This window comes from Camarhynchus parvulus, chromosome 11, assembly GCF_901933205.1.
Source record: "Camarhynchus parvulus chromosome 11, STF_HiC, whole genome shotgun sequence".
In the NCBI taxonomy this organism is placed as follows: Eukaryota; Metazoa; Chordata; class Aves; order Passeriformes; family Thraupidae; genus Camarhynchus; species Camarhynchus parvulus.
The window spans coordinates 818,346-845,778 of NC_044581.1; the positions used below are offsets into that span (position 1 = coordinate 818,346).

General features: G+C 53.0%; 3 protein-coding genes across 5 annotated transcripts in view; 1 reads left to right on the top strand and 2 right to left on the bottom strand.

The window, feature by feature from the left end:
• WWP2 (WW domain containing E3 ubiquitin protein ligase 2) overlaps positions 1–3,419 on the bottom strand; it is a 30,868-nt gene extending 27,449 nt beyond the window's left edge. The window contains exons 1-4 of one of the 2 annotated variants that reach the window (XM_030955991.1): positions 3,363–3,419; positions 1,397–1,480; positions 738–885; positions 353–471 (exon numbers count right to left, since the gene is read on the bottom strand). In XM_030955991.1, the coding sequence (XP_030811851.1) occupies positions 353–471; positions 738–885; positions 1,397–1,466 (337 nt within the window). In that variant the 5' untranslated portion in view covers positions 1,467–1,480; positions 3,363–3,419. Of the gene's footprint in view, positions 1–352; positions 472–737; positions 886–1,396; positions 1,481–3,362 lie in introns of those variants that run through there. The other variant, XM_030955992.1, reaches the window with a different exon arrangement.
• A 129-nt stretch (positions 3,420–3,548) lies between these two features.
• On the top strand, positions 3,549–7,824 carry NOB1 (NIN1 (RPN12) binding protein 1 homolog). 2 transcript variants are annotated; one of them, XM_030955903.1, is made up of 9 exons: positions 3,549–3,651; positions 3,734–3,866; positions 3,979–4,112; positions 4,206–4,277; positions 4,557–4,688; positions 4,786–4,998; positions 5,145–5,242; positions 5,324–5,468; positions 6,398–7,824. In XM_030955903.1, the coding sequence occupies exons 1-9, from the start codon at positions 3,574–3,576 to the stop codon at positions 6,833–6,835; spliced, it is 1,443 nt and encodes a 480-aa protein (XP_030811763.1). In that variant the 5' UTR covers positions 3,549–3,573; the 3' UTR covers positions 6,836–7,824. The 2 variants fall into 2 exon arrangements, with proteins under 2 accessions (XP_030811763.1, XP_030811764.1); XM_030955904.1 differs by having other exon boundaries at positions 6,421–6,836.
• Positions 7,825–8,758: 934 nt separating this feature from the next.
• The window catches only part of NFAT5 (nuclear factor of activated T cells 5), a 53,097-nt gene continuing 34,422 nt past the window's right edge, over positions 8,759–27,433 (bottom strand). The window contains 11 exon segments of the mRNA XM_030955714.1: positions 8,759–14,050; positions 14,883–15,132; positions 15,807–18,240; positions 18,773–18,885; positions 19,721–19,798; positions 20,296–20,428; positions 21,074–21,126; positions 21,301–21,363; positions 21,366–21,434; positions 24,194–24,366; positions 25,170–25,360. Of these exon segments, the coding sequence (XP_030811574.1) occupies positions 14,894–15,132; positions 15,807–18,240; positions 18,773–18,885; positions 19,721–19,798; positions 20,296–20,428; positions 21,074–21,126; positions 21,301–21,363; positions 21,366–21,434; positions 24,194–24,366; positions 25,170–25,360 (3,546 nt within the window). The 3' untranslated portion in view covers positions 8,759–14,050; positions 14,883–14,893.

The following is a 27,433-nucleotide window of genomic DNA, read 5'->3' on the forward strand; positions in this document are numbered from 1 at the left end:
GTCTGTGTCTCACCAGCTTTGCTTGGAGGAGACAGAGCCAGCCTTTTCCACCCCGCGCCGCCCTGGCCCTGAATGGCCGCCTTTATGTGGGGGCTGCTGTCATGAGCCACGCTCTGGCAACCGCAAACGGCGGCGGAAAGCAGAGGGGTTTGTGTTCCCAGCCCGCCGTGGTGCCCGCGCTGACGCAGGTACGGCTGCGGCACGCCCGGCCCGGGGCACAACAGCACCTTGTTCCCTGCCGGGGGCAGTGACCGCCACGGCCACCGCGGCCACTGCTGCCCCAGGCCCTGCCCCGGGCCCTGTCCCCTGCCCTACGCCCTGTGCCCTGTCCCCTGCCCTGTCCCATACTCACGTTTGCCGCCGCCCTTGAGCAGGCTGCCGAGGCTGACGGAGGCGGCGCCCAGCAGCTCGTTCCTCAGCGTGTGGCAGATCCACACCTTCAGCTCCAAGTGGCTCTGAGCCGTGACATTCCTGCAGGGACCGGGAAAGGGGCTGTCAGCACGGCCTCCTGCCTGCTCCATGCTGGGCGAGCAGGCAGTGCCACAGGCAAGGAGCAAAGGAAGGTGGGCAAGGACATGGGGCAATGGGAGACCCCCCCCTCCCACCACCCTCCCAGCCTGGCTGTCTCTGGCAGCGTCCTCATGCAAGGGGCAAAGCTCTGACACCTGAGTGTCCCCAGCCTGTGGCACAGCAGGGCACACGGAGCCAGGCCCTGGCCGGCCCCACAGCAGACTCACAGGGTGAGGATCTCGTTCCACAGCAGCTCTGAGACCCCCATCTGCTTCCCCGTCTTCTTGGTCTCGCTGGGCAGCCCGTCACCGGCCACCTCCACGTAGCAGTTCATGCGTGCTGGGCGGCTCTGGGCCTTGGGCTTCACAGACACAACTGGGCAGGGACAGGCACAGGCTCAGGCCTGCGAGACACCCTGTCCCCTGCCCGTCCCCTGTCCTCGTCCCCCAGCCCACCCGTGCCAGCTCGGGGTGCCACCAACTCACAGCAGAGTGCTGGAAGAGGGGCAGCGGGGAGCAACGCTCCTGGTGGCAGCGATGGCTGTACCAAGCCCTGACCAGGACTGTCACTGTCCCCAGGGACACCTCCCTAGCCCAGGGCACGGGGCAGGCCGGGAGGGGGCAGCCCCAGGCCGGCAGTGCCCGCGGAGGGGCAGAGCGGGAGGCGGCTCCAAGGGGACGCGGCTCCGGGCGCCGGGAGCCATCTCGCGGCCGCGGGAGCACCAGCGCGGCCCCGCAGCCACGTCCCCACGGCACGGGCCCAGCCCGGGGCACACAGGGCCAGCCCCAACCCCTGCTCCCCCCGAGGGCCGTGTGTGCCAGCCCGGGGTGCGGGCACAGCACGCACATCCCCGGCAGGACAATCACAGCACGGCAGCAGCACCCACCTTTCACGGACAGCGGGGACTTCTCGCAGGGCGGCCCGGCCCTGGCCCTGCTGGAGCTGGCAGCGGCCATGGCATCACCCCCAGCTGCAAGCAGAGAGAGGAGACACCTCAGCCCCGCTGCCAGGGCACCCGGGCAGCCCAGACACAGCCCGGTGCTGCTGCGAGTGCCCAGCAGGGACAGGGGGAAAGGGCTGGGCTCCCTCTCCTGTGAACCCCCTGCACCAAAGGCAGCGCTGCGTCCCTGGGAGAGCAACCCCTGCAGGGCAGCACCACGTGCTGAGCTGGGCACTGCCACCTCCAGACACCCTCTGGGCACTTGAGGCCCTGACCCGCAGGCCAGGGCTGCTGGGGGACAGAGCAGCCACCAAAGCTTTGCCCTGGGGACCACAAACCTCAAGAGCAGCCCTGGTTTCATTATGGTACCAGATCCCACAGGATCACTGAGGCTGGGAAAGGCCTCCCAGAGCATCGTGTCACCCCCGGATGAGAAGGACACACTGTGACACCAGGGAGGGTGGCAGGACACGTGGCCAGGGCCGGTGCCCAAAGCAATGCCCACAGAGCAGAGGGATGAGGTCACACATCCCACAGGAGCACGAGACACCGTGGGCCTGCTCCAGCCTCCTCCTGCTGTTCCCAGGAGCTGCAGAGCACGGGGGCCAAGCTCACAGCCCAGCCCAGAACTGCCTGGCCAGGCCACTGCCAACCCCCCCTCCCCGGCCAGGGGAAGCACAAAAACAGGGCAGCAGCTCCAGCCCCTCTCCCTGTGCAGGAGCCTCTCCCCTGCCCTCTCCCCACATCCTCCTTGCACCGTACCAAGCTCCATCCCACGGCAGATTCCCTGTGAAATCCCCTCTCCCAGGATCTCTGCTCTCTGTGCCAGCCCAGCAAACCTGCCTGGCACCCAGGGCCTGCCTGTGCCCCCAGAGCCCCCAGCTCTGCCAGCTGGGCACTGCCCGAGCACCGTCCTGGCTCCACCCAGCAGCAGCCAGGGCTCCCAGAGACATGTCAGCTGGCTGCCCTCCCCGAGAGGGGTCACTCACTGCCACACGCTCCCTGTGACACACTCATTGTCACACGCTCCCTGTGACACACTCATTGTCACACGCTCCCTGTGACACACTCATTGTCACACGCTCCCTGTGACACACTCATTGTCACACGCTCGCTGCCACCCCAACTATCCCGGCCCACGGGTCACCCCGGCCTCCCCCGAGGCCATCGGGTACCCCCGGTCCTCACGTCCCCACCGCACACCACACGGACTCCACCGGGGCCGTGCCGCTCTGTGCCAGCCCGTGCCCAGCCCTGGCTGGGCTGTCTGTCTTCATCCTTCCTCCTTCACATCCCGACTCTCTTCCCCCTTCTCTCTTTTCCTGCCTCCACACCATTTCTCTGTCTCACGCCAACAAACGCCTCTGGCCCCAGAAGCCCTGGGTGCCGGTGCCGCTCTCCGGGCACAGCTTTACCGCCCGCACACCCCACGGCCCTCAGCCCAGCGGGGCCGAGACAACGGCGGGACCCCCTTGGCCAGGCCGAGGTCTCCCTTCCTCCCCGGCTTCCCGTTTCCGACAGCCCGGCCTGGCCTCCCGGAACACCGGCGGGGCCGCCGCCCCGGCAGCAAGCACCGAGCCCGCCCCCGGGGCTGCCCGGTCCGGCCCCGCAGCCCCGCACAGACCCGGCCCGGGCACTGCGGGCACCGCGCACAGGAGGCGGCGGCCAAGGGCCCCCCCGCGGCCCCGCCGTCCCGGGCCGCTACCGGCACCGGCTGAGCAGCGCCGGCGGCCGGAGCGCCCCACCAGGCCGCGTCCGGCGGGCGGACGGAAGCGGCCGGGCTGGGCCAAGGAAGCGACGCCGATCGAGCCGAGCCGAGCCGAGCCGAGCCGAGCCGAGCCGAGCCGAGCCGAGCCGCGCCCAGCCCAGCCCAGCCCAGCCCAGCCCAGCCCAGCCCAGCCCGTCCCGTTACCGGCGGCCGCTCCGCTCCCGCTCCCCGGCTCCAGCTCCCGCCGTCATGTGACCCCGGTCCGTCACGTGATCGCGCCGGCCGGAAGCGCTCCCGGGGCACGGCGCCGCTCCCGGCGTGCCCCGACTGAACTACAACTCCCGGCGTGCCCCGCGCCCGGACCACAACTCCCGGTGTGCTTCCCGCGGCGCTTCGACGGTGGCCGGGGTGGGCCATGGGGCACGCAGACATGGCGCGTGTTCCGCACGTCGTGGCCGACACGGGCGCGTTCCTGAGCGCGGCCCCGCTGCAGGTACCGGGGGAACACCGGGGAGACACCGGAGGGATGGGGAGGGTCAAGGGCTTACGGGCCGGTGTGACGGCGCTGCCCGCAGGACATCGCAGACGCGCTGTACACCGTGCCCGAGGTGCTGGCCGAGATCCGCGACCGGCCCGCGCGCCGCCGCCTCGCCGCGCTGCCCTGCGAGCTGCGGGTCCGCCGCCCGCGCCCCGAGCTGCTGCGCCTCGGTGAGTGCCGGGCCGGCCCCGCCACCGGCTCCTTTCCCCCGCCGGACCGGCCCCACGGCCCGCCCGGCCCCGCGGCCCGGCCCGGCCCGACCGCGCCGCTGCTCCCCCGCAGTGACCGAGTTCTCCAAGAAGACCGGGGACTACCCGAGCCTCTCGGCCGCCGACCTGCAGGTGCTCGCCCTCACGTGCCAGCTCCAGGCCGAGATCGACGGCCCCGGCTGCGTCCGCTGGGAGCCGCAGGACAAGGTAGGGTGGGCGCGGCCGCGGGTCCCGGTTCCAGCGGCCCGGCCACGGGGCCCGGTTCCAGCGGCCCCGCCGACGGCCCGTGCTGCCCCCCAGGTGCGGCTCAGCTCCACCCCGCGGCACCCCGAGGCCCCCCTGCACCTCGCCGGCTTCCACCTGCCCGCCAAGGTAAGGCACGGCGGGAGGGGAGGGGAGGGGGCTGCGGCCCGCGGAGCCCCGGCTGAGGGACTGAGGGCTGCCCGTGCCGTGCCCTGGCTGTGGGCTGAGGGCTGCCCGTGCCGTGCCCCGCTGAGGGACTGAGGGGTGCCCGTGCCCTGGCTGAGGGCTGCCCGTGCCATGCCCCACTGAGGGGCTGAGGGGTGCCCGTGCCCTGGCTGAGGGGTGCCCGTGCCATGCCCCACTGAGGGGCTGAGTCCCAGCTGAGGGCTGCCCGTGCCGTGCCCCCAGCACAAGCCCGCGGGGAAGGGCCCACACCAGCCCAGCCCCAGCCCGGCCCCGGCGGAGAGCGACGAGTTCGGATCCTTCCTGTACTGGCGGCCGCCCCTGCCCAGCATCGAGGAGGAGCTGCGGGAGCTGCTGGTGAGAATCCTCTGGAGGCTTCTCCCTGCCCTCGCTCTGCCGTTTCTGGCTGGCCGTTTGGTGCCACCCTGACCCTCTCCTGCCCCACATGGCCCAGGCCATCACCAGCAGCCCCGAGCCCCCCGAGCAGCACCGGAGCTCTGCAGACGGGGCCAGTGCCGGCGAGGAGGAGGAGGAGGATGAGGAGAGCGATGATGAAGGCTGGATAACTCCCAGCAACCTGAAGGAGGCCCAGCAGGACATGGGGCACTTTGACACTGCTCCCGTGGGTGTCCAGGTCGGCTGTGTCACCACAGACTTTGCCATGCAGGTGGGTGCTGGGCTGCAGCCGGGCTCAGGCTCTGGGACAGCTCTGTGGGTCAGAGCAGCAGGGTCTCAGTCCCAGAGGCCTCCCAAAGCCTGCAGGGCTCTGAGTGCCCCGGCTGGCAGGTCCCAGCTGTGTCCCTGCTCTTGCAGAACGTGCTGCTGCAGATGGGTCTCCACGTGCTGGCTGTGAACGGGATGCTGATCCGCCGGGCCCGCAGCTACATCCTGCGCTGCCACGGCTGCTTCAGGTGCTGGGGCTGGGGCTGAGCCCGGGCTGAGCCCGTGTCCCACAGCCCCAGGAGCTCTGAACCCCCATCCCACCCTCACAGGACCACCTCGGACATGACCAAGGTGTTCTGCCCCAACTGTGGTAACAAGACCCTCAAGAAGGTGGCAGTGAGTGTCAGCGAGGACGGGAGTCTCCACATGCATTTCTCCCGCAACCCCAAGGTGCTGAACCCCCGGGGGCTCAGGGTGAGTACCTGGACAGAATCCCAGACTCACTGAGGTGGGAAAAGACCATCAAGGTCATCAAATCCAACCTGTGAGCGATCCTCACCTTGTCAGCCATCACTGACTGCCATGTCTGCCATGTCCAGTCAATTCCTTGCACACCTCCCGGGATGGGGACCCCACCACCTCCCTGGGCAGCCCCTTCCCACCTTTAACAACCGTTTCTGTGAAGAAATGCTTCCACTGGGATCCCAGGGATGGGAGCCCGGCCTGTGGCTGGCTGGTTAGAGGCAATCAGGCAATCAGAGCAAACTAAGAACATCCTCCAGATGCTGTTGCACTTGCTCAGCTCTCCAGGGGGCTGTGCTCACTTGTGGCCCCTGGGAGCCGGGGCTGATCCCTTCTCCCTGCAGTGCCCGTTCCCTTCTCCCGCAGCGCCCGTTCCCTTCTCCCCGCAGCGCCCGTTCCCTTCTCCCCGCAGCGCCCGTTCCCTTCTCCCGCAGCGCCCGTTCCCTTCTCCCCGCAGCGCCCGTTCCCTTCTCCCGCAGCGCCCGTTCCCTTCTCCCCGCAGCGCCCGTTCCCTTCTCCCGCAGCGCCCGTTCCCTTCTCCCCGCAGCGCCCGATCCCTTCTCCCCGCAGCGCCCGATCCCTTCTCCCCGCAGCGCCCGTTCCCTTCTCCCCGCGGCGCCCGTTCCCATCTCCCCGCGCCCGTTCCCTTCTCCCATGCGCCCGTTCCCATCTCCCCGGCCCGTTCCCTTCTCCCCGCAGCGCCCGATCCCTTCTCCCCGCAGCGCCCGATCCCTTCTCCCCGCAGCGCCCGTTCCCTTCTCCCCGCAGCGCCCGTTCCCATCTCCCCGCAGTGCCCGATCCCTTCTCCCGCAGCGCCCGATCCCTTCTCCCCGCAGTGCCCGATCCCTTCTCCCGCAGTGCCCGATCCCTTCTCCCCGCAGCGCCCGTTCCCTTCTCCCCGCAGTACCCGCTGCCGGCGCCGCAGGGCGGCAAGCACGCCAACAACCCGCACCTGGTGGAGGACCAGCGCTTCCCGCAGCAGCGCCTGTCCCGCAAGGCCCGGCAGAAAACCAACGTGTTCGACCCCGACTACCTGGCCGGGGCGTCCCCGTTCGCGGAGAACGACGTGCACAGCCGGGCCGCGCACCTGCAGCTGCGCGACGCCGCCCTGGGCGCCGGCCGCCGCCGCCTCAACCCCAACGCCGTCACCAAGAAGTTCGTCAAGAGGAGGTGAGGGTGGGACAGGCCCCGCCCGCAGGACCCACCTGCCCAGGTGTGCTGGGGGCTCTGCCAGGGCGAGGCCTCTCCCAGCACCTGGGCATGGGCCAGGCCATCCTGTCCCCGCTGCGCGGTGCCCAGAGAGCCACCGTGACTGGTGATGGTGACGGGGTTTGGGGAGACCCTGGCACGGGGGAGGGCGGGGTGGCTTCCCTGGGCACCCCTGGGCAGGGGCTGTGTCACCCAATAAACACCCAACCCCAAAGCCCCGTGACTCAGTCCCAGTTCTGTGGAGTCCTTCTCTGAGCCTCGAGGAACGAGGAGGCTGGGGCAGAGGAAGGGAGGATTTCTTAGATCTTTTGCCCCATGGGATAATGAGCTCCAGAAGGACAGAAGCCCAGGGCAGGGGGTTTTGTCCCACCCTGGCACTGGGCAATGCCCAGGGATGAAGGGGGAGACTCCAGGGTAAAACTTTGTGGACAGATCTGCTCAAACTTTTCACAGTTGGCTGTTGGGCCCAGCTTTTGCTGCAGTTTCTCCTTAGCCCTGCTGAAATTGTTCAAAGTAAGGAAATACCTGATAGCAGCTGTGGCCCCTGGTCCTGGGAGGTCACAGGCTGCAGAGTGGGAGCAGCAAAGGGGAACACTCCTGGGCCTCCCCAGCCCCAGGGCACTTTGAGTGTGTCAAAGCTGCAGATAAAGGGCATTGGGAAAGCACCCACACATCCTGCTGAGGACGTGGTAACTTCCAGCATCCTGGCTTTGGACTCCTGGCCTCACCTCCTGGGGCAGCCTCTGCCTCTCCCCCGGGGTTACTGGGGTCCCACACCACTGAGTCAGTGTGATTCCTCCCAGAGACATTTTCCTGCAGCAGCTGCAGCACCCTGGCACAGCTACTGGACATGCCCTTGGTAAAACCATCACAAGACTTTACAGTGTAAAATGAAAACTTTCATCGTTTATTCTCGACTGCAGCTGTTTACAGAAATATAGTTGCGAGTATACAAATGTCCCAATAGAAGCAAAATATTTTTTTTTTTAATATTCAACAAGTTATCACAGGAGAGCTAAAAACATAGATGCAAATAAAATATCCCCTCATAGACAAACTGAAAACACCGGGAATCAGTGCTTGGAAACCCACCTACGAAAGCCATATACACAGACTGCACGAAGGAGTATCTGGTGCTACTTTCACATTGCAGGACACACAAGAGGCAGCTCAGCGGTCGAGGGTGCACCCAGAACATCTGGCAGGCAGGGGAGAGCCCACCTAAGGGGCAGGGACAGAGACAGAGGCTGGAGCTCTGCTCTGAAGGGGTTGGAGCTTTACTCAGCATCAGCTCAGATGGAAATAATTCAAATTGCCTCCTTTTATCCAGAATAAAAAAGCTCCAGGAATGCTGCAGGCTGCTAAGGGTACTGGAATGGAATCCCAGCTCTGCAAGACCCAGAGAGCCACTTCCAAACAGGAACCTCCCCCTGGACGTGTTATCCCACGGGGCAGCTCCAGGGCCAAAACAAAGCCAAGGCCATTTCCCTGCCAGTGAACACGGGAGCCCTCCCTCATGCCAGGCTGGAGCTGGAATGTGTCACAGAGGGCTGCTGGGGGTGGGACCTTGGAACCTGAACAGGGGGCTCAGTGAGCAGGGAACCCCGGGGTTCCCTGCCCTGTCCCTACACAGTGAATGTCACCGGGCAATTTAATGAAGTGTAACAGCAAACATGACACATCTCTGGAAAAACCAGAGTTCAGCTCTGCAAACTGCAAGAGAACAAAGGAGGATACTGGCTCTCAGTGTGGTGGGGGTGATTTAAGAAGGCCTGTACCAGGATAACACTGATCCACTCAGGACAAATTCCAGTGGAACATGGATTTGGAATTGAAAGTCATGTTGGACACAATACACATTATTGAATGTATGACCTGATTTAAAGGCTGGAGCTGTGTCAGGGCAGGTTTAGGTTGGATCAGGGAAAGGTTCTTCCCCCAGAGGGTGCTGGGCACTGCCCAGGCTCCCAGGGAATGGGCACAGCCCCGAGGCTGCCAGAGCTCCAGGAAAATCTGGACAGCGCTGCCAGGGATGGACAGGGTGGGTTTATTATTCAGGTGTCTGCAGGGCTGGGGTTGGACTGGATGATCCCTGTGGGTTCTTTCCAGCTCAGGATATTCTATGATTCTATTATTCTTAGGGTTTAATTCCTCACACAACCTGCAAGAAAGAAATCAGCACGAGTCGTGGCAGGTTCCCCAAGGACAGAATTCAAGGGGAGTTTCACTGGCTTTCAAGGAGTTCTCTAGATTTTGACTGTTGCACTAATGAATCAGTTAAAAAATCAGTTTACAGACTCCTGCCCTCATGGGAATAAAGAGAAATGGCAGAGGAGCTTCCCCTCCTGACCCAGCAGAAGCAGGGACCTTCTGCTGCACCATAACATCCCACACGTGGGCTGGTGGCAGCACAGCCACCACCAACCCCTGTCTGCAGCAGCTCTGCCACCCTGGGGATGGAGACGGCTCTGGAGGGGATGCTCCGGGCTGCAGGAAGCCCATCCTCAGCCTGGGTGTCAGTTCTGTCCTAAACCACATCTGCAAGTATGAACTAAAGATATAAAACCACAAAAGTGGCCGCAGCTGCTTGCAAGCCCCAGATCCCAGAGAGGTTCCCGAGCACAGCAAGTTCTGGATCCACGTCACCAACAGGACCACACGTCCAGGACTGAGAGGTGTGAGACAGCTACTCATGAGTTACTACAAAAACCTCCTACTGAGGAAAAGGAGTATTATTTCATGTTTATAAAATGTAAATATAACAGTATTCTAATGCTGTGTCTACTATTATTTATATATAATAATCTGACTCCTCTATATACATATATATAATCCTAGAATATACAGGCAGTGCATATTTACATCCCTGTACAGACTGGGAGAGGAAAAGCCTCTCCTCCTGTGTGACCTCCCAATTTCCCAAGTTCCCTTTGGCAGGAGTTCAGCCCCTGCTGCATTTCTCCTTGTTTCTAACACATTTACCCCATTCCCAACGCTGACCCTCGGTGCTGTGGCACCACAGCTGGTCTGAGCAGGAACACAGAGTGCTCACAGGCTGCCACAAAAGACTAAACCAGCCCAAATTAAAGCAAAGCCCACGAACAAACACAGCATCCCACTGCTGTTTGCTTTTAGCTTCTATAGAATGGAGCTGCCTCGAGCCCCCTGAACACAAAACCCCCCAAAACCATAAAATTCCATTTTGCACTAATGAGCAGTGACCAGTGACCAGAATTTCCTGTTCTTGCCTTCCACCTGCAGCTCAGAGCATGCCAAGCAATTCCCTCTCCTCCCTCCTGCTCCCCTCACTGAGATCCATGTCTGTGCTGCCTCTGCTCTCCCACAAAGGCCTGGAAAAGGAACCCAACAGTTTGCTAAGCACAACAAAACAGGAATAAAAATCCATTCAGACATATTTTCCTTTTAGAAATGAGATTCTAAATCAAAACATCAATGGAAACTTTTAAAAATAAAGTTCAGCTTATGCAAGTGAGGGGAATGTCCACTGACACAGCTGCCCAGTAAAAACCTGCCAAGGTTATGTTTAACTGCTCATGCCTTGTTTTATCTCAAAACTACATGGAAGCAGCCACCCTCTCAGTGATTAGAAGAAATCATCATCACTGATCAGACAGTGGACAACCCACTTCAGAACAGCCAGCCTGGAATTATTTCTTGAACTAGATTTGTGATAAAATAAGAGCAAAGCGTTTAGCTTGCTGCAAGACCAGGCAGTGAGGAGGCAATCAGTACCAAAACAACTGTTAATTAAGCACAAAGCACCAGTGACTCCGTGCCAGAGGAGATGTTCAGCTCAAACTGTGCACCAAGTGTTGGCTCCGTGGTGTCTGGGTGGGCTCGGGGTAAAAGCTGAGGGGGTGTGGGGGGGTTGGCAGCTCCATCTCCCTCAACTCTCACCTGTGCCCACAAATGGGTGCTCTGGGACCCCCAGGGATGCTGGACTGACAGACTGGTACCTCAGGATCCTCTCTGTCACCCAAAGGGCCCAGACACGACAGGACACGATGGAACACAGGGGTCATAGAGAAGCTCTGCTGCCCAACCTCAACTGCTCAGAATGCCAGAGGTGAATGTCAGGGCCCTGGGCAGACACAGACGTGGCTCAGGCTGTGCTCCCTGCCATGACACCCTGCAGCCTGTCCTTGAGCTCCTCTGGGGCTGGTCCAACCCCTCCACCCTCAGAGCCGCTGCCGAGCACGCGCCAACCGCTGAGCGACCTCTTCAGTCACACAAATACTTCTTGTAACCAAATCACATGTTCAAAGTGTTGTACATTTAAACATTGACCTAAAATGAACAGGTAAATTTAACACGAGGAAAGGAAGGTGTTTCCAGAAGGGAAAACTGGGATAGCACAGCCCTTGGTTGGTTTTTTGTGTATGTTTTTTTCTCTCTTCTCTTCATGAGTGACCTCAAACACGCCCACAATTCAAACATACCCTTCCCTGGAGCTGTGGCAGGCTTGGGATGAAGTTCTCTTCTGGGCACTCATCCTGTTCCATGGAGAATTGGTCCCTGGTGACTTGGCACTGACCAACAAATGGATAGAGCCCTTGGGAACAAGGAGCAAACTGAAGCAGCACGCGGGCGAATCCATCGTTCCTGTCACTCCTTCCGTGTCCGACAGCCCCAGGTGACACCCAACAGCTCATCCTGGGACACAGATCCTGCAAACACCACCAGTTCCTTTCCCAGTGAGTGCCTATGGACTTCCACGGCCCTCTGGACGTTGTTGGGTCCATTGTTCTCAGCCTGAGCAGCCCCACACAGCGCCTGGGCACTGCTGGGGGCTGCTGCTTTCGTCTTGTGAACCAGTACAAGATGTTGGTAATGTTTTGTCTTAGCAGGGGAAAAAAAAATAAAATACAGAAAGAAGAAGTCTGGGTCGGGGTTAAAGCAGCTCTGGACATGATGCAGCGGGGAATTCTTTCTGTCCTGATTAAAATTTCCAACGTTTGAGCATAATCATAAATTAGGAGTTAAAACACAGAGGCGCTAATAATAAAATATTAAATAGGCAATGAGAGTGGAGAAAAGCTGAATGGCTCATTCTGAGGGAAACCCCAATATTTCATATTTTATATAATCCTAAATGCCTCTGGGTTTCCTGGCTAGGCTGTGAGTGAGGGACACACCAAACACAGAGCGAAGCTTCTCATGGCCAGCTGGACCAACGCTGCCTGATGGAATGGCGAGAGATGAACACGTTATTTATGTTGCAAAAAGTACTTAAATACTCAATAAAGACATAACAAACCCCACCCCACCCCACTGTTATCAGACGCCACGTTGTGGTAGAACATCAGACAAACTCACAAATTTACCACAAAAATGTGTGGCAAAAAGAATATTTTATATATATGTATATATATAAATTTTTATATTTATGCCAATGTACTCACTCAGTACAAATAGCAAAATAGTTATACCATTTCCTAAATACAAAATATAGCTTTCCAAAAAAATGAAACACACATTAGATATAAACCATCCAAAACTTGAACGATTGAAAACTGTATTCAAAATTAAATGACCCAGAGCAGGTCTCTTTCTGAAAAGTTCCCTTCATATCGGCAAGAAGCCTTACTACTGAAAACGTAATTCAATGCCTCTCAATGAGAGAGAGAAAGAGAGAGACAGAAAGAGAAAGTGAACGTGTGACAGACCAACAAACGGGGAAATCCAGGAAAACCAACGAAAACTCTACACGGCTCAACTACGCACACGAGTTAAGGGGAAAACACACAGTAAACAGACTGGAGGAACTTAAAAAAAAAACATTTACAGACTGTTCCTTTGTTATTTCAAATAACAAAAATGAAGAATGACGTGATACCAGCTACACTCTACCGAGGCGGAACGGGCGCCGCGGGAGCGGCTCGGCTCCGGCGGCAGCGGGAGGAACACGGATCTCAGCGAGGCTGTAGTGAGAGATCACACACTGTCTGGAGAGTTGAAGCACCCAAAAAATCCACAAGCCTCACAATACACCTGCGTGGTCTGGAGTGGGTTGTTTTTACATTCGGTAACATCGGTTGATGATTTATTCCTTAATTAAACACGACAATCTAGAAACCAGACTTGGGGCTCGGTGGTAGAAAAAGGAAAAATCACTTCAGAACTGCGATGAGCTCCATGTACTACAAAGATGCAACAGCTCAGGATGAAGTGACCTTTTAAGAAGGCTTAAAAATGATGCAATTTGCCCCCTACTTGGAGTAAAGCCAAGCTGAAGATTTCCATCAGTCACAGCTGGAAGTGGCGGGTTAAGGGGGATTCCTGCAATTAGAAGGTGGTGGAGAAATTGCTTCCTCTCTCCTTACTCCTTGATTATTTGTCAAAGCTTCTACTGACTAAGCAATTTACTGCCAAGGATTCCTAAAAGCTGTTTCTTTAGCTTTAAAGCCAGTAGGATATTTATGTCTTTTTTTAAAAAAAACAAAATACAAAACTGAGGGAGAGAAGGAAAACCATGGAAAGAATAAAAGGGAGAAGGCTGGTTTGGGAACAGCTCATGAGGCTTCACAGAGCTCCAACCCATCAGTCAGAATGAGAGACACAGAGGAGTCCCTTCCTCAGCCACACAGAATGTTCTTTTCAAGCTGAAGGTGTTTTAGAGAAGATTTTAAGATCAGCTGGAAGTTCCCCTTCATTTCTTCATTTTATAGAGCCACCAAACCCTTGCTCTATGTACAGCTCCATGTAACTCCAGCTTCCACGGATGTGGAAAACCGTTAATCCCATTCTCAGATGGGAACTGGTTATTTACAGCAGCAATTCTCTGCTTGGTTATTACAGTTATCAATACTTTCAATTCATAAAGGGTGGGTCTGGCTCTCCCACTCCGTGTCAATCGAGAGATCCCTTCACTGACTGACAGCTGAGTCGCGGCTCGGGGCACAGGCAGCTGCTGTTTCTGCTGCACGAGCTTCCCGAGGGAAAAAAGGGATGGGAAGAAGGAATAGGAGGGAAAAAGTAAACGTGGTAACATGGATTACCTTCCAACAACAATAATAACTGACCAGATATGCTTTAAATTCCAAGAGCCCCCACTGTAATGAGGTTCATGAACCTGGTAACAGCCCAACCCCACGCCCCAGTAACACAAAGCATAACTCCTCAGCATTATTGGCACTGTGGAGCCCAAACTCCATGGTCATGGCCTCAGGTCTGCCACTGGCCACGTGTGTGCTCTTTAAGAGGCCACTCTTCCACAGAAGCAATTGGTTCCACGCAGCCTAATCCAGAGTTGGAAGGTCTGAGAGGATCTGGGAAATCGTCGCTTTTTTTTCTCCACGGAATTTCTGTGTGAGAAAACAAGCAGAGAAGTCAGGCATAACTAACCACAGTCCCCTCCTCCTTCTGTGCAGTGGCTTCATCCTCAGGGTGTTCCTCATGAGCAGGCACTGAACTGGGGGTGAGGAGCAAGAGAAGCTCTGGAGAGACTCCAAACTCCATATACAAGCCCCTTAAGATTAGGGAATGATGTGCATCATTTTAGTGAAAACTCAGGGGGGATTTGGGACAAGACCACCCCAAGTTACCACAACCAACACTGGACTCCAGTCCTCCTGGTTCTTGGTGCTCATTTGTAGTCAAAGGCTCTTCCCCCTCTGAAAAAGGCACCTTCTAAAAGCAGAATGTCTCCTAGCAACAGCTGATGCTGTTTCTAACACGGCCTCAGCATGTGGCGCACTCAGGAGCTGCCACATTCCACCAAAACTTGTTTTCACATTACGTTATTGTAACCCAGGGGAAGAGTTCAGAACAGTTCAAAAACAGTTCAAACTTGAGGTGTCATTTACTCAGTACGTCTCAAGTTTTTTAACCACAGTCATGTTTCATAAGGTTTTGATCTGCCAAGCTGCCAGTGATCCACTCTCCTCCCTAACAAGGAACCCGACTCTCACAGCAGATGACAAAACGTAGGAAAAATGAACAAGACACAGTCTCAACTGTTTCATACAACTTCTGACCTCTGACTGGTTTTAATAACTAAATTCTGGCATTATAGTCTCAATTCAGCCTCACTGGTGTTTTAGCTGACCTCTTAAAGCACGGTCACACACTGCAAGGTGTAAATGCACCAAACAAAGTTCCCGCGTGGCAGCAAAGAACCCAGAGACCCCAACTCACCACTTGCCTCATTAAAAGGAGCCGGCCATGTTGTTGCCCTGGTTCTGCAAGGACACGAGCAGATCGTCAATCTTCTCCATGTTCTGGTTGGTGGCCATGGCCGGGGGCAGCGGGGGGGTCTCGGGCAGAGGCTGGGACAGGAGGGTGGGCACGGGGGGCTGCGCCTCGCCCTGCGCCTGCCCCGGCTGCCCCATGGCCATCAGCTCCTCCGGCAGCGCCGCCGGCCCGGGGGGCAGCAGCTGCCCACAGTCTGGGGACACAGGGACATGTCAGTGTCCTGGCACAGGCCAAGAGCTCCCACAGCAAAGCCACAGCCCACCACCACCAGCTGTGCACCCAGCCTGGGAGAGCTGCTACAACCTGGTGTAAGTGACACCTGCACCTCTCACTGCTGGGGCTCACAGGCACCCACAGACCTCTGCACACAGAGAAAGGCTCTGCATCCCACAGAACCGGCCATGGAGCATGGGTCCAGACAGGAGATAAGGAAAAGTGCAGGTTTGTACAGCTAAGTACACTTTAACAGACACTTCTCTGGGCTCTACAGCTTCTAAAACCCTTGCTTTCCTTCAGCAATGTGAAGAGAGGCAACACATATATTGTGGAAACCAAAAACAGCAAGAGAAATGCTCTCTTAGGAGAGCACAATCATTCCTAGATTAGATATTAGTGACAGACTCTTTCCTGTGAGGTGGGCAGGCCCTGGCACAGGTGCCCAGAGCAGCTGAGGCTGCCCCTGGATCCCTGGCAGTGCCCAAGGCCAGGCTGGGCACTGGGGCTGGAGCAGCCTGGACAGTGGGAGGTGTCCCTGCCATGGCAGGGGTGGGATGGAATGGCCTTTGAGGTCCCTTCCCACCCAAAGCTTTCCCTGTTTCTATGGCAGCTCTCCCCATGGCAAGCTCAGCACGGGGCACTGTCACTTACTGCTCTGGATGCCAAACAGGAATATTCCCGAGGTCTGCTGGGACGAGGCAGGCGAATTCTGCAGCTGGTTGATGGTCCCTCCTGCTGTGTTGTGGAACAGAGGAGCCTGCTGCTGGGGAGGAGAGGCAGTTCCTGGCATTCCTGCCATGCTGTTCTGGGAGGAGTACATGGGGGACTGCTGCAGCTCCGGCTGGCTCATGCTGTTCTGCAGGGCAGACATGGAAGCTGAGGAGATGAACAGGGTGACTTGTTGCTCTTGAGAACTTGGGGACCCTTGGACCAGCTGAATCTGGGGCGAGTTATGGAAGATGGTTGGCTGCTGTGCTTCAGCCTGGCTGGAGCCAGGATTCTGGAGAGAAGACACTGTGGTCTGACTCTGGAACTGCATGGGCTGCTGCTCCTGATTCATCGGGGCCATGTTGGACTGTGGATGAAAAATGGACTGGCCTTGTTGCTCCTGATTGGTGACCGGGTTTTGGTTTGGATTGAAAATCATGTTCTGCTTTTGGGGGGCCATGGTACTCATTGCATTTTGATTGCTGAACATCATGTTCTGCTGCTGCTGCTGCTGCTGCTCCTGAGATGGAGGGCTGCTCTGGATAGCAACAATCGAATGCTGGGGCTGGAAGATGGCTCCTTGCTGGTTCTGAGGGATGGAGCTGGACTGGATGGAGCCCAACGACACTTGGGACTGAAACAAACCCTGCTGAGCTGGCTGAGCCTGGGGCTGCTCCTGGGGAAGCATGGAGCTCTGGATATGAGAGATCTGTGTCTGCTGCTGGAAAGAAGGCTGCTGTTCAGTGTTTGTTGCTGTCTGAAGAGGAGAAATGGGATTTGGGCTTGTAAAGAATGACATCTGCTCTTCCTGAGTGGCAGGGTTGCTCATGGAACTCTGGGAAAGGAACATGTTGGCAGACTGCTGGTCTTGAGGCACCGAGGAGCTCTGCAAGACACCCATGGCATTCTGTGAGTGGAACATCGGGGGCTGCAGTTGGTCAGAGGAATTAGTGTTGGTCTGGTTGTGGACAATGGAATTGGAGCTATGAAAAAGGGATCCTTGCGTTTCCTGGGATATATTCTGAGTGTCACCAATAGGGTTCTGAGAGTGGAAAAGCTGAGCTTGTGAGTGTGGAGACTGTTGGATGAAGCTTCCCGACTGAATTGACATCATTTCTCCACCTTGCTGGAACAGAGCCCCGCCCTGCTGCTGAGTCCCACCGGCCTGGACACTCATCATGGTCTTGGTAGATGAGAAGAGATTAACCTGGGACTGACTTTCCCCACTGTGCTGCATCTGAACCATGGTCTGAAACACAGAGCTCTGCATCTGTTTGCTCTGGCCCGAGGCCTCCTCCCCCTCTGCAGAGCTGCTGGGCTGGAACATGGCAGCGCCGCTGTTGGACACCGGCTGCTGCGCGGGGGCGGCCGCCTCGCCGCCGGACACCCCCGGGGACGAGGAGAACAGCTCGCACTGCATCTGCATGTCCTCGCTGCTGGACAGGCCACCCATCATATGGGAGGCCTGCTGGTACACCGGGGACTGCTGCAGGGCTCCGTTCCCCGCCGTGCTGGAGGAGAACAGATCCGACTGCATCTGCGTGGCCGCCTGGCACATGTTCTGCTGCATGCCCATCACCATGGCCGCCGACGTCTCCATGGCCTGCTGCTGCTGCTGCTGCTGCTGCTGCTGGCTGGACAGGGCACCCTCGGGCTGGGAGTGAACGCTCTCAGCTCGGCCAGGCAAAAGGTTCTCCGCTCTGGAATGGACAGCTGCGTCTGAGGAGGAAAACATCCCGGGGTTCACGCTGCTCTGTATCTGGCTGACCTGCTGAAAGATATCTGCGTTCAGCTGCTCCTGGACATCCTCGCTGCTGTCTGAGCCCGAAAACAGAACGGAAGATAACTGCTGCTGAGCTTCCAGAACCTGCTGCACCAAGTCCACGTTCCTGCTGCTGCCCGTGGCGGTGTTGGTGGGGAAGTTGCCAGCCTGGAGCTGCTGGATGGTGTTCTGGAGCTGGCTCACGCCGCTGGCCGACGAGAAGATGCTCGAGGAGATCTGCTGCTGCAGGGCCTGGGCCGGCTCCGAGCGCGTCGGCTGCTGCTGCTGCGAGGCATCGGCCAGCTGGGACAGAGCCACCACCGTGCCATCCGACTGCAGCACCTCCCTGGGCTGCGAGTCCCTGCTCTGGAACTGTGCAGCCTGCTGCAGCAGGGCATCGCTGCTCTGCAGCGGGCCCGGGGTGGACACTGCCGAGAAGCTGCCGGGCTGGGAAATGTCCTGCGTTTGGATGGTGCTCAGGGTCTCTGCGTTGTACACCTTGGGCTGGATCTGCTGCTGGTTTTCACTTTCAGAAGGTAAATGGGAAGCAGAAGTTGATATGCCGGACATGCTGTTTTCCAATGTTTGCTGACTTGGTCCAACCACATTTGAAGCCTGAAAAGAGCAATGCATTTGGTAATTTATAAACTTACTGGGGTTATGGAAACACAATTTCCCAAAAATCCCCCATGTCCAGGGAAGATCAGAGGGAGATGGGAGATGTGAAACCCAGACACACCCAAACCAGCAAACAAATGATCAGCAGTGGAAATGCTACTTCAAGGATGGAATCACGGCACAATTTAATGAAAGCACTGCTAACAACTGATTAAAAGAATATTCTTAGAGTAATTTACCAGCTCTGCGTCACAGGATAAAAATCCCCATCATAGGGTCACTAACCCATCAATCTGTCTGAGGGCAGGAACCAGGTGAGCTATTAAAGGAAATTGTGTGTTTTACTCATGCTCTGTAACTGTGTTTTGCCCAGACTGATCCTGGACGTGGCATTTTCCCTGTATATTCCTCTCCTCCACTGCTAAAGCACGGACCAAGGAGCAGATGTAACTCAGAGTCTGAAAGCTGCTGTGATCAGCACCCCCAAACTCACCTGGAACACAGGGGGAAAGCATTTTTGTGCACTTACTTCCATTGGAGCCACATCTTCGTTCTTGATCATACTGCTTGGCATGAGTGGAGTTATCAAGGCACTAGGAAGAATGTTCACCTTCTCCAGGTTACAGCCCGTGGCCTTCACTGCTGCAGCCACAAACACAACCACAACAAGAGGGGCAATGGTAAAATCATTCCGTAACTCCCTTTAAGTAAATTTCAGAATTACTCTTCAACGTAAAGCAACAGATCTCCACACCCTAAGCAAATTTAAACCTTTCAGTAAGGTGGCAGTAAAATTTCTGCACATGTGTACAGAGTGAGGAAGGACAGAACAGACCAAGTACCTACAGCAAACAAAATTCTCTGACCTCTGGTTCACTCAGCCTGGAGCAGAACAGGTACAGGAATGAAGCATCAAAGAGGAGCTGACACAGAAACCCCCATGAGAGGGAAAATTCAGATTTACTGCATAAATTAACTGAGGACACGAAGGAACGGCAACAGCACGTTGTGTTCCAGGGAGCAGCACCTGTTCTCCTGGAGCAGGAGGGATCTTCCCTCAGTTAAGCTCCACACTGAATTAGATGGATATCAGGCTTACCCTGTATATTAGTTTATATATTTGCTTAAATTAACACTACACAGTTTCTAATTCTTTGTATTACCTGCAATCCTAGGCTTTTTTTTATTCTTCACTTGCAAACAGAATAAATAAAGATTAGACTGCAGAGCCTGATGCATGAATTTTTTTAAAATTAAGTCTTATTTTTTGCCCTTTTTTTAGCTTGTACTGAAATATACTGATAGGAATATTGTTATAAAGTAAAAGTTTCAGGGTCAGAAAACAAACCTCCCTGTAAGAATAGGGCCAGATTTTATAAGCACAGACTTATCACAGGATGTCTGATTCATTTCACCAAATCTGGGTAGGAATTCATAGTTAAATTATTAAGAACACTGATAAGAATCAATTTAGTACCTTTTATAGCCTCTTCAAAAGAACAATGTTGGGCTGGGCTGGAGATTTCCTTCTTCACATTAACATTCAGAGTCCCAGCTGCCGAGACAAAACACATTGAGAACTTCCTTACATTAAATCAGCAAACAAGCCAAAAAAACACAAAGCACACCAAAACAATTCCTTATAGCTGAAAGAAATTCAGGTTCTTTGAAACCCACACAAAAGAGGGTTGCACTGTCTATTGTGATACAGATAAAGAAATAAACTAAAATACATGAAGTGGGCAAATTGCAGCTTTCCTCAGGATAAAGCCTGCTGGGATTTCTTGGTTATTTGGTGCATTGTATGGGATATGTTGATTTTTTATCCTGCTCAGCTTCATTTTGATCCTTAAACTAGAAATGGATGCTGCTATATAAGAAGAGCTGTCACAAGTCAGCTGGAATTTGAGGTATTTGGCACATAAATGAGAAAAGCAAAGTGTTTAGATTTTATTATTGACAGAGCAACACTAGCCAGCAAGAGGGATTTGGGAAGATGCACGTTGCTGAGCAGGTGAAAAGGGCCCTGCTCCCCCAGGGCACCCCACACACCTGGCTCTGGAGTGTAGGTGAAGGGCTGCACGTCGTGAGATCTGCCAGCGTTGGTCACCACGTAAATTCCCACTGAGACAGCTGAGGTGATCTGCTGGTCATGATATGGTGGCACCTTCACAATAAGGTGATTCTGCAAGGCAAAAGGATCACATTTTCTTACTACTGATCTTAATTCTCCTTACTTACAACAAAAGACAGAAATAGGCTGATAAACCACCGTAAATAAAAGCCCACGGCACTGGGGGCAATGCACACGTGGGATACTGCCCTTGGAGGTGGGACCAGGATGGCCCTTTCCTGACACCATTTGCAGCCAAACAGTCCATAAAGACACTTATTTGTGTCAAAAAAAATAAATATTCCATAAAACATTTCAAAGTGGAACAAAAATTCAGCCAGTTATAAAGACTATGCTGTACACACAATCTCCTTCCATGGAAAACTGAATTAGGCCTTTTAACTCCATTGTATGTAAGGGCAAAGACCTGCTCAGCAAACCCACTGTGGGATCCAAGCTCTCAGTTAGACACTGAACAATTTTACTGGCGTAAACCCCAAATTATATTCCACCAGACTCACAGCAGACCTTACGTGAAAAAAATCAGCATTATTTCTAGAAATGCACAGAAAGAGGGAAAGGCTTGATTATTTTCCTTTGGAAACAGAGTCAGTGTATTTTTTAAATTAAAAATACAATGATAATAATAGTAATAATAATAACAGTAGTAGTAGTGACAATGGTAGTAATAATAAAAGCAATACAGTAAAATAATACCTGATGAAATAATTCCATGTCAATTTCAGCTTCTGCCTTCCAAGAATTCTCATCTAAATAAATGAAAATTAAAAAGCCTAGGTTAGTGCACATCCTACAGAGCAATTTGTTTCAGTGCCTTTACTCTGCTCCTCAGTTTGCTCTCCCTGACTGAGCTTTACCCAGCAGTGAGCCCCCGACCCCAGGCTCTGCTCAGCACCCCAAGCCAGCCCTGCTTTCACACTAACCGGAAACATTCTCTTGGAAAATCACTTTTGTTCCCTTTAGGAAGTTCTTGCCAATCAGAAAACTTCCTCTTCACCCTTCACTGAACAGCTGTGGAGACTTTTCTTTAGGATCTCTGGGACTCCTGCTGGCTGAGCTGCAAGGGAAAAAAACAGAGTCTGGAATCAAGAAAACATCAACATCCAAACCAAACCACTTTTACTTACAGGGTTATGAAGGAAAAACTAAAACTCCTGAGCTTCTTTCTTTATCACATATTTCATGACAAACTCTTTAGAACATAACCATTTCTATTATTTCCTCACCAAATGTAATGAGCTCACAGAAATCACAATAATCACTTGTTCTGCTCTGCAAAAGAGCAGAAGGAGTAATTCCCCTATTACCTGGGGGGCTTTGCACAGTTTTTTTTACTTGTCACAGTTTTCTGTCTGGTGCAAGAATTAACCCAGGGCTTGGAGGAACCTGGTGTCCCCTGGCAGGGGTGGAATGGGATGAGCTTCAAGGTCCCATCCAAATCCTTGCAAGACTCACATCTCTGAATCAAATAAACAAGCCAAGAGGATGTGGTTTTACAGACACACATGCCTGGATGCCCCTGTGCCAGAGGTCCAGATGATGATTAACATCATTCTTATCATAAACTGCCACTGCTGCAAACCTCTCCTACTCTTAAACCTTAAACCAAGTAGTTTTAACACACTACATGTGCTAAATACAAATAAGCTACATACAAATGTGCTAAATGAGTAAGTGAGCAGACAATTTAAACAGAGATACATTTTAAAAGAATGCGTTTTGACACGTTCAATATAAAATAACTCTGGTTTCTAACAAAGGCTCCCCAGCCACCTTTCCTCCTCACACACCTCCCCAGGGCACACACCCAGACTCGTGTTTCTGCACTTGCCTGGCCCACTTTGAGTGTTTAATAACAATATTCTCTGGGCTTACTACACAGCAGAACATACATCCTGTACCACTCCAAATTATTTAATGACCTTTCAGAAAGGATTTTTCTACAACTCTGGCTGCAGGTTCCCAGGCAACCGTTACGCAACGACTGAATATGCTCAAGGCACATGAAAAGAGTAACTGGATTTAGGTTTGCTAACAAGTTAACAAAGCCTATTTAAAACACAGCCCTCAAATAAAGAGCCTGCAGCTCCTTAATGCCTTCTCTAAGGTTTCAGGAACATTATAAAACACAGTATGAACAGGCTCTGGTGAGTGTAAATGCAAACCTTGTTGTGAAGGTACATTACATACCTGTAGTAAGGTTTAGGTAGCAAACTAACCCAGTGTAATGTGCCTGAGGAGATGATTTATATTCAATAAACAACACATTTCATGCCATTTTGATCAGCCAGTAGCCATGTGCCAGCACTATTTGCTTGGCCAAGGTCTACTGCAAGTCCCTGTAGCTCTGGCGTAAATGAAGACAGAAGCACAGAGCCTGGAGGGAGCCTCAGGAATTCCCCTCCCAACCTTCACACCATGATCACTTTGTTCACATATTCCCCAAAGACACAAGTCTGACCAGAGTATTTTGTTTCTGTGATCTAAGACTTCCAGCAGTGGAGACACTGTAGAATTCCTGGGCAATCTCTTAGCAACTTACACAATTGAGAGTATTTTCTTAGCAAGTGACCAAACCTCAGCCTGCCAAAAACCAAACCGATTTACTCTTTGCATCAAATACAGCTTTTTTTAGCTCAACAGCCTATTTAAAAATCAGTCTCTAAATGCTTCATCTCAGACTCTCAGCTTCCACTCACAACAGCAAGTTTTGGACTGTTAAAGAAAACATCAGGTGACTTTCACTCCCTTTTCTTCTATGGGTAATATAATTTTATCTTTTACCAGAAAGTTACAAACAAAGAGATACAGGAATGCTTTTGAGATTTTATAAAAAATGGTTTTATCTTAAATCTGAAAATTAGTATCAGATACTCCATTACTGTGAAATACCACCATGGCCTACTGACTGGAATGGAGCTGTGAAGATGGCTGTGCTTCTAAAAAATAACGCCAAAAATCCTTTTTATACCATGGAAAGAGCACAATACAAGTGCCCAGGAGCTTCTCTACTCCTTCCATGCACAGACAAAGCTCTCCATCTCATTCATTAAGATAAGGGGTGGAACAAGATGAGCTTTACAGTCCCTTCCAGCCCAAACCATTCCATGATTCCACAATCCCCTTTTCCCTGTTGGTCAGTGGAGCCTCCCCAGCCAAGGCAGCCATCTGTGCTCGTGCTAAACAGAGCAGTTTAATAAAGAGCTATAAAAAGTTTTGTTCTTGCACTGAACCAGAACAGATTCAGCCTCTGGCCCACGCAAGGACCACAGCTGGGAGAGCCAGGCTTGCTGACTTACTGCAAGTCCTGTCTAGCACTGAAGGCTGAGGCATGAATGTGACAATACAGAAGAGACTCAAAGTACTAACTGTCATTTCTCAAAGCAATCACAACAAAAACAGTGAAATTTTAAGAGGCAAAAATTCATTGAACTGAAGATCAGGAATTGTATAACTATTTTTCAATACTAAACAATAATTTTAACTGTTACCCCACTACAAATAAAAATCAATCCACTTGATTTCAGTTACAGCAAATCTGAAATTATCACAGATTAACAGAAGGTTGGTTTTCCAGTCCCCAAGCCATTTTCAGAGAATCACAGCATCATTTAGGTTGGAGACCATCCAGTCCAAGCTGTGCCTGATCCCAGCCCAGAGCACTGAGTGCCACATCCAGGCCTTCCCTGGGCACCTCCAGGGCTGGGAACTCCAGACCTCCCTGGGCAGCCCCTGCCAGCGCCTGACACCCTTTCCATGCTGAGATCACACGAAAAGCCAGAGCCCCTACTCTCAGCCCTGTGGTCTGACACTCACTGCACAGAATTGGGGAGGAAGGCGTCTGCAGGGTCAGGGTGGAGCCGTCCTTGCGTGTGATGTTGACGCGAAAGACGAGCCGAGCGCGGGTGCTTTTCTTCTTGGAGCCCGCAATCCCTATCCTGGCTTCCACATCAGCATTCCTCAGCTTCAGGATTCCCACACAATCCACCCTAACAACACAAAACAGAGCAGAATTTCGTAGTTTAGTACGTTCAGCAGCTTTAACAGTCTCCCAAGTAGTTTCATAAGCCAAAGTCAAAAGCCTTGAGGTAATTACGGAAACGTTATTAGATTTCTTTTTATTTACATGAAATCTATGACCTTTTTCAAGTTTTCATTCAACCCTGCCTAATTTGGATGATGAATCATGGCAGAAAGGCATATGAAAGCATGAATAAAACAGAAAGTGCAATATAATTCTGGTAAGCATTCAATTTAGAATCACAGCTCTTCATTCTTCCATCCCCAGGGCGAGATCTGTGTTTGCAGGATTATTGCTTCAAAATATTCTGCATTCACTTAAAGAAAGCAGGAGTAGAAGAAAACTTACTGTAGTCATATTATTTATGTTCAGTGGGACTTGGAAGTGACAGATAAGTCCTCCCTTAAGTGTGGTCCTAGGGGAGATGTACAGGGCCAGGTGAGTGATGCAGTGGTGGCTTTCAGACAGGCTCCATGCAAAATGATTTAAAGCAAAAAACAGCCAAAAAAACAAGAACAGCAGAAGCAAACACAGCCTGATGTGTTAAAAAGAAGAATATTGCAATTTACCCAGGATTTTGGGCTCTGTGTCCCAAAAGCACAGGGAGCACCTGCTATCTGCTGTGAGTACACTGAATTACAAGCAAGAGCTGAGGAGCAGAGGGAGGAGAGCGCCAAGATGTTCAGACTTGAACTATAACCCATCCAACAGAGGAAATCGGTTCCCAAACCCAAGCTAGTAAAGGAAAATATTCCTGCAAGAGCTACTCACGCCAGTGTCATGTTGTTGCTCGGGTCCAGCCCCACCTCGATGACGGTGGTGCCCTCGATGTCCACCTCCTTGCAGGGCGTGGTGTTCCTGCCCGTGACCCGGCAGGCCTGGTAGAACCCGTGCGGCTTCACGCGCCCCGAGTCATTGCCCACGAACACCTGCAGCACCACGGGCTCGTTGTGGCCTTCCAGCTGCAACACCCAGGTGGGCAATTAGCACAGGAACCACTGCTTTAATTGTTATTATTAATAGCTGGCTTCTAAAGCAGCCTCAATGCTGTCTACCTTCAGACAGAATTATCCCAGCTGCGACTCTCATGTCTCTTACAACCTCCCGTTCTCAGCCCAGCTGTGACTATTCCCCCTTCCCTCCCAGCATCTACATCCACCAGCCAGCCAAGAAAGAGAACACTTCCTGGGGCTGATTCCAGAGGCGAAGAGGTTTTGCTGCTCAATATGTGCATTCCAGGACCCCACCTTCATGCCAGACACATTCTGAAATCCTCATGAAACCAGATTAGAATTGTCCAATAGTTGCAAAACCCCTGAAGGAGTCAGAATGGGATGAAAGGGAAGCAGAGGGAGAAATGGGTCATTGAATGGTCCAACTATCCAACTGCATAAACCCAGCTTTCCTTCAGACATCAAAATAAAAATTAAAAATGGTAACCTGACATCTCCTATTTAAAAGGTAACGATGTCAGGATTCACTGAAATGCTTCATAAATAAGAGCAGGTCAGCCATTTTAACATCCTCCTGCAACCCAGTGTGCAAGCCATAATTATCCCAGAACATGTCAGCAAAAAATACATTCACTTCTGTAACATCAACACCCTGGCATGAAATGGTTTGTGTCCTCTTAATGGTTTTTTTTTATTAGTGGGATCCCACTGGTGCCACAGACTAAAAATACTCTGAGGTAAAAGAAGTCCTGAAGTAAAAGTGGACATTGCATTACAAAGGAAATTTTTCTTTTTAGGAAATAGTTAAGAAAAATACTCGAAGTGAAAAAAACATTAGATTGTTGCCAAATTCGCAGGCCAGAGATGGAAGTTCCTTGCCAGAGCACTCTAGGAGATAAAATGAGTATTTTAGTGTTTCCACTGAGACACATTTGTTGCTCAAGGATTTCTGGGTGACAGTGTTGTCTTTCGTCCCAGGCCTGTAAGCCCAGGCAGCACCTGCAGAAAGAAGCTCCAGGTTCAGTAGTGAGGAGATGTAAATGAGAGCAGAATTCTCTGGAGAATCTCTTGGGGGATTATTCCCTGACACACTTAAAAAATGTAGTTACGAAGTTTGTAGCAAGTTTGAATGAAGGAAAAAATAAATAAACCAGCAAATACTGGTAAGATCATTGTGTGCTCATGTCCAAGAGGAGCAAATAGTAAATGTGACTGTCAGAGACGAGCAAAGCCCCAAGATCTCTGCAGGTGGCCCAGCACAGGTATCCACATGGGAACCAAGGGCACAGCTCACAACAAAGGGCCCAACAGCCAGTCCCTCGATTAAGGCTTGGTTATACAATTGAAATGTTGCATATTGAGTGTAGACTCAAGTTCTAAGTCATCAGGATCAGAGTTTTATTTAAATGGCCACTGAACCTGCTTCTCCTCCTCGGCCTGGGTCAGGGCCATGCGCCGCAGCCGCTCCCAAGCCAGATCTCTGCTGAGCACCAACATCTTTACACTGCTCCTCCCCATCTTTAAACCCCACAAACTAAACAAAAAACTCCCTTGTCCGTAACATATTTTTTTCCCACTAGCTCAGATTTCCTGAAGATTCACTGACTCATTTGTCTGTCCAGCCCTGGCAGCGTTTTATCTGCAGGGTATGAACTCCTCTGCCTACTGGCAAAGCAAACTGGAACTTCCAGGAATTCAGTAACATGAGACTCTTCCAAAGAGAATTTTCACTGATGGGTGCTAGAGGGTAACTGGGAAAGGAGTTAAAAGGAAATTCAGATGAACAAAGGGCCATTAAGAAAATCCACATAAATGAGCACTAAATCCCCATAGCAACAGGCCGATATGAATGGATTCTTTTCTTATGAAACTTTACTGGAGTTCTGCATTACTCAGGAGGACTGAGTGAAGGGCTGCTGGTGTTCCTAACACTGCTGAACACGACTTTGAAGATAAGCCTACTTCTGTATTCTGTCAGCAGCAGTCAGCACAAATTTTAAGGGCTGTGTCACAAACAAACATCTCCTTGTGGACCTGGTAAGTCAGTTTGGGTTGAGGACTGCTTTCCTGCTTTCTCAAAGT

What these genes read in the sequence shown, in the direction of transcription:
- NOB1 (XM_030955903.1), top strand. Translation starts at nt 3,574, where the DNA reads ATGGGGCACGCAGACATGGCGCGTGTTCCGCACGTCGTGGCCGACACG. An exon ending in GCTGGGAGCCGCAGGACAAG is followed by an intron (nt 4,113 to 4,205) that starts GTAGGGTGGGCG and finishes GCTGCCCCCCAG; the next exon opens with GTGCGGCTCAGCTCCACCCC. An exon ending in AGGAGCTGCGGGAGCTGCTG is followed by an intron (nt 4,689 to 4,785) that starts GTGAGAATCCTC and finishes CACATGGCCCAG; the next exon opens with GCCATCACCAGCAGCCCCGA.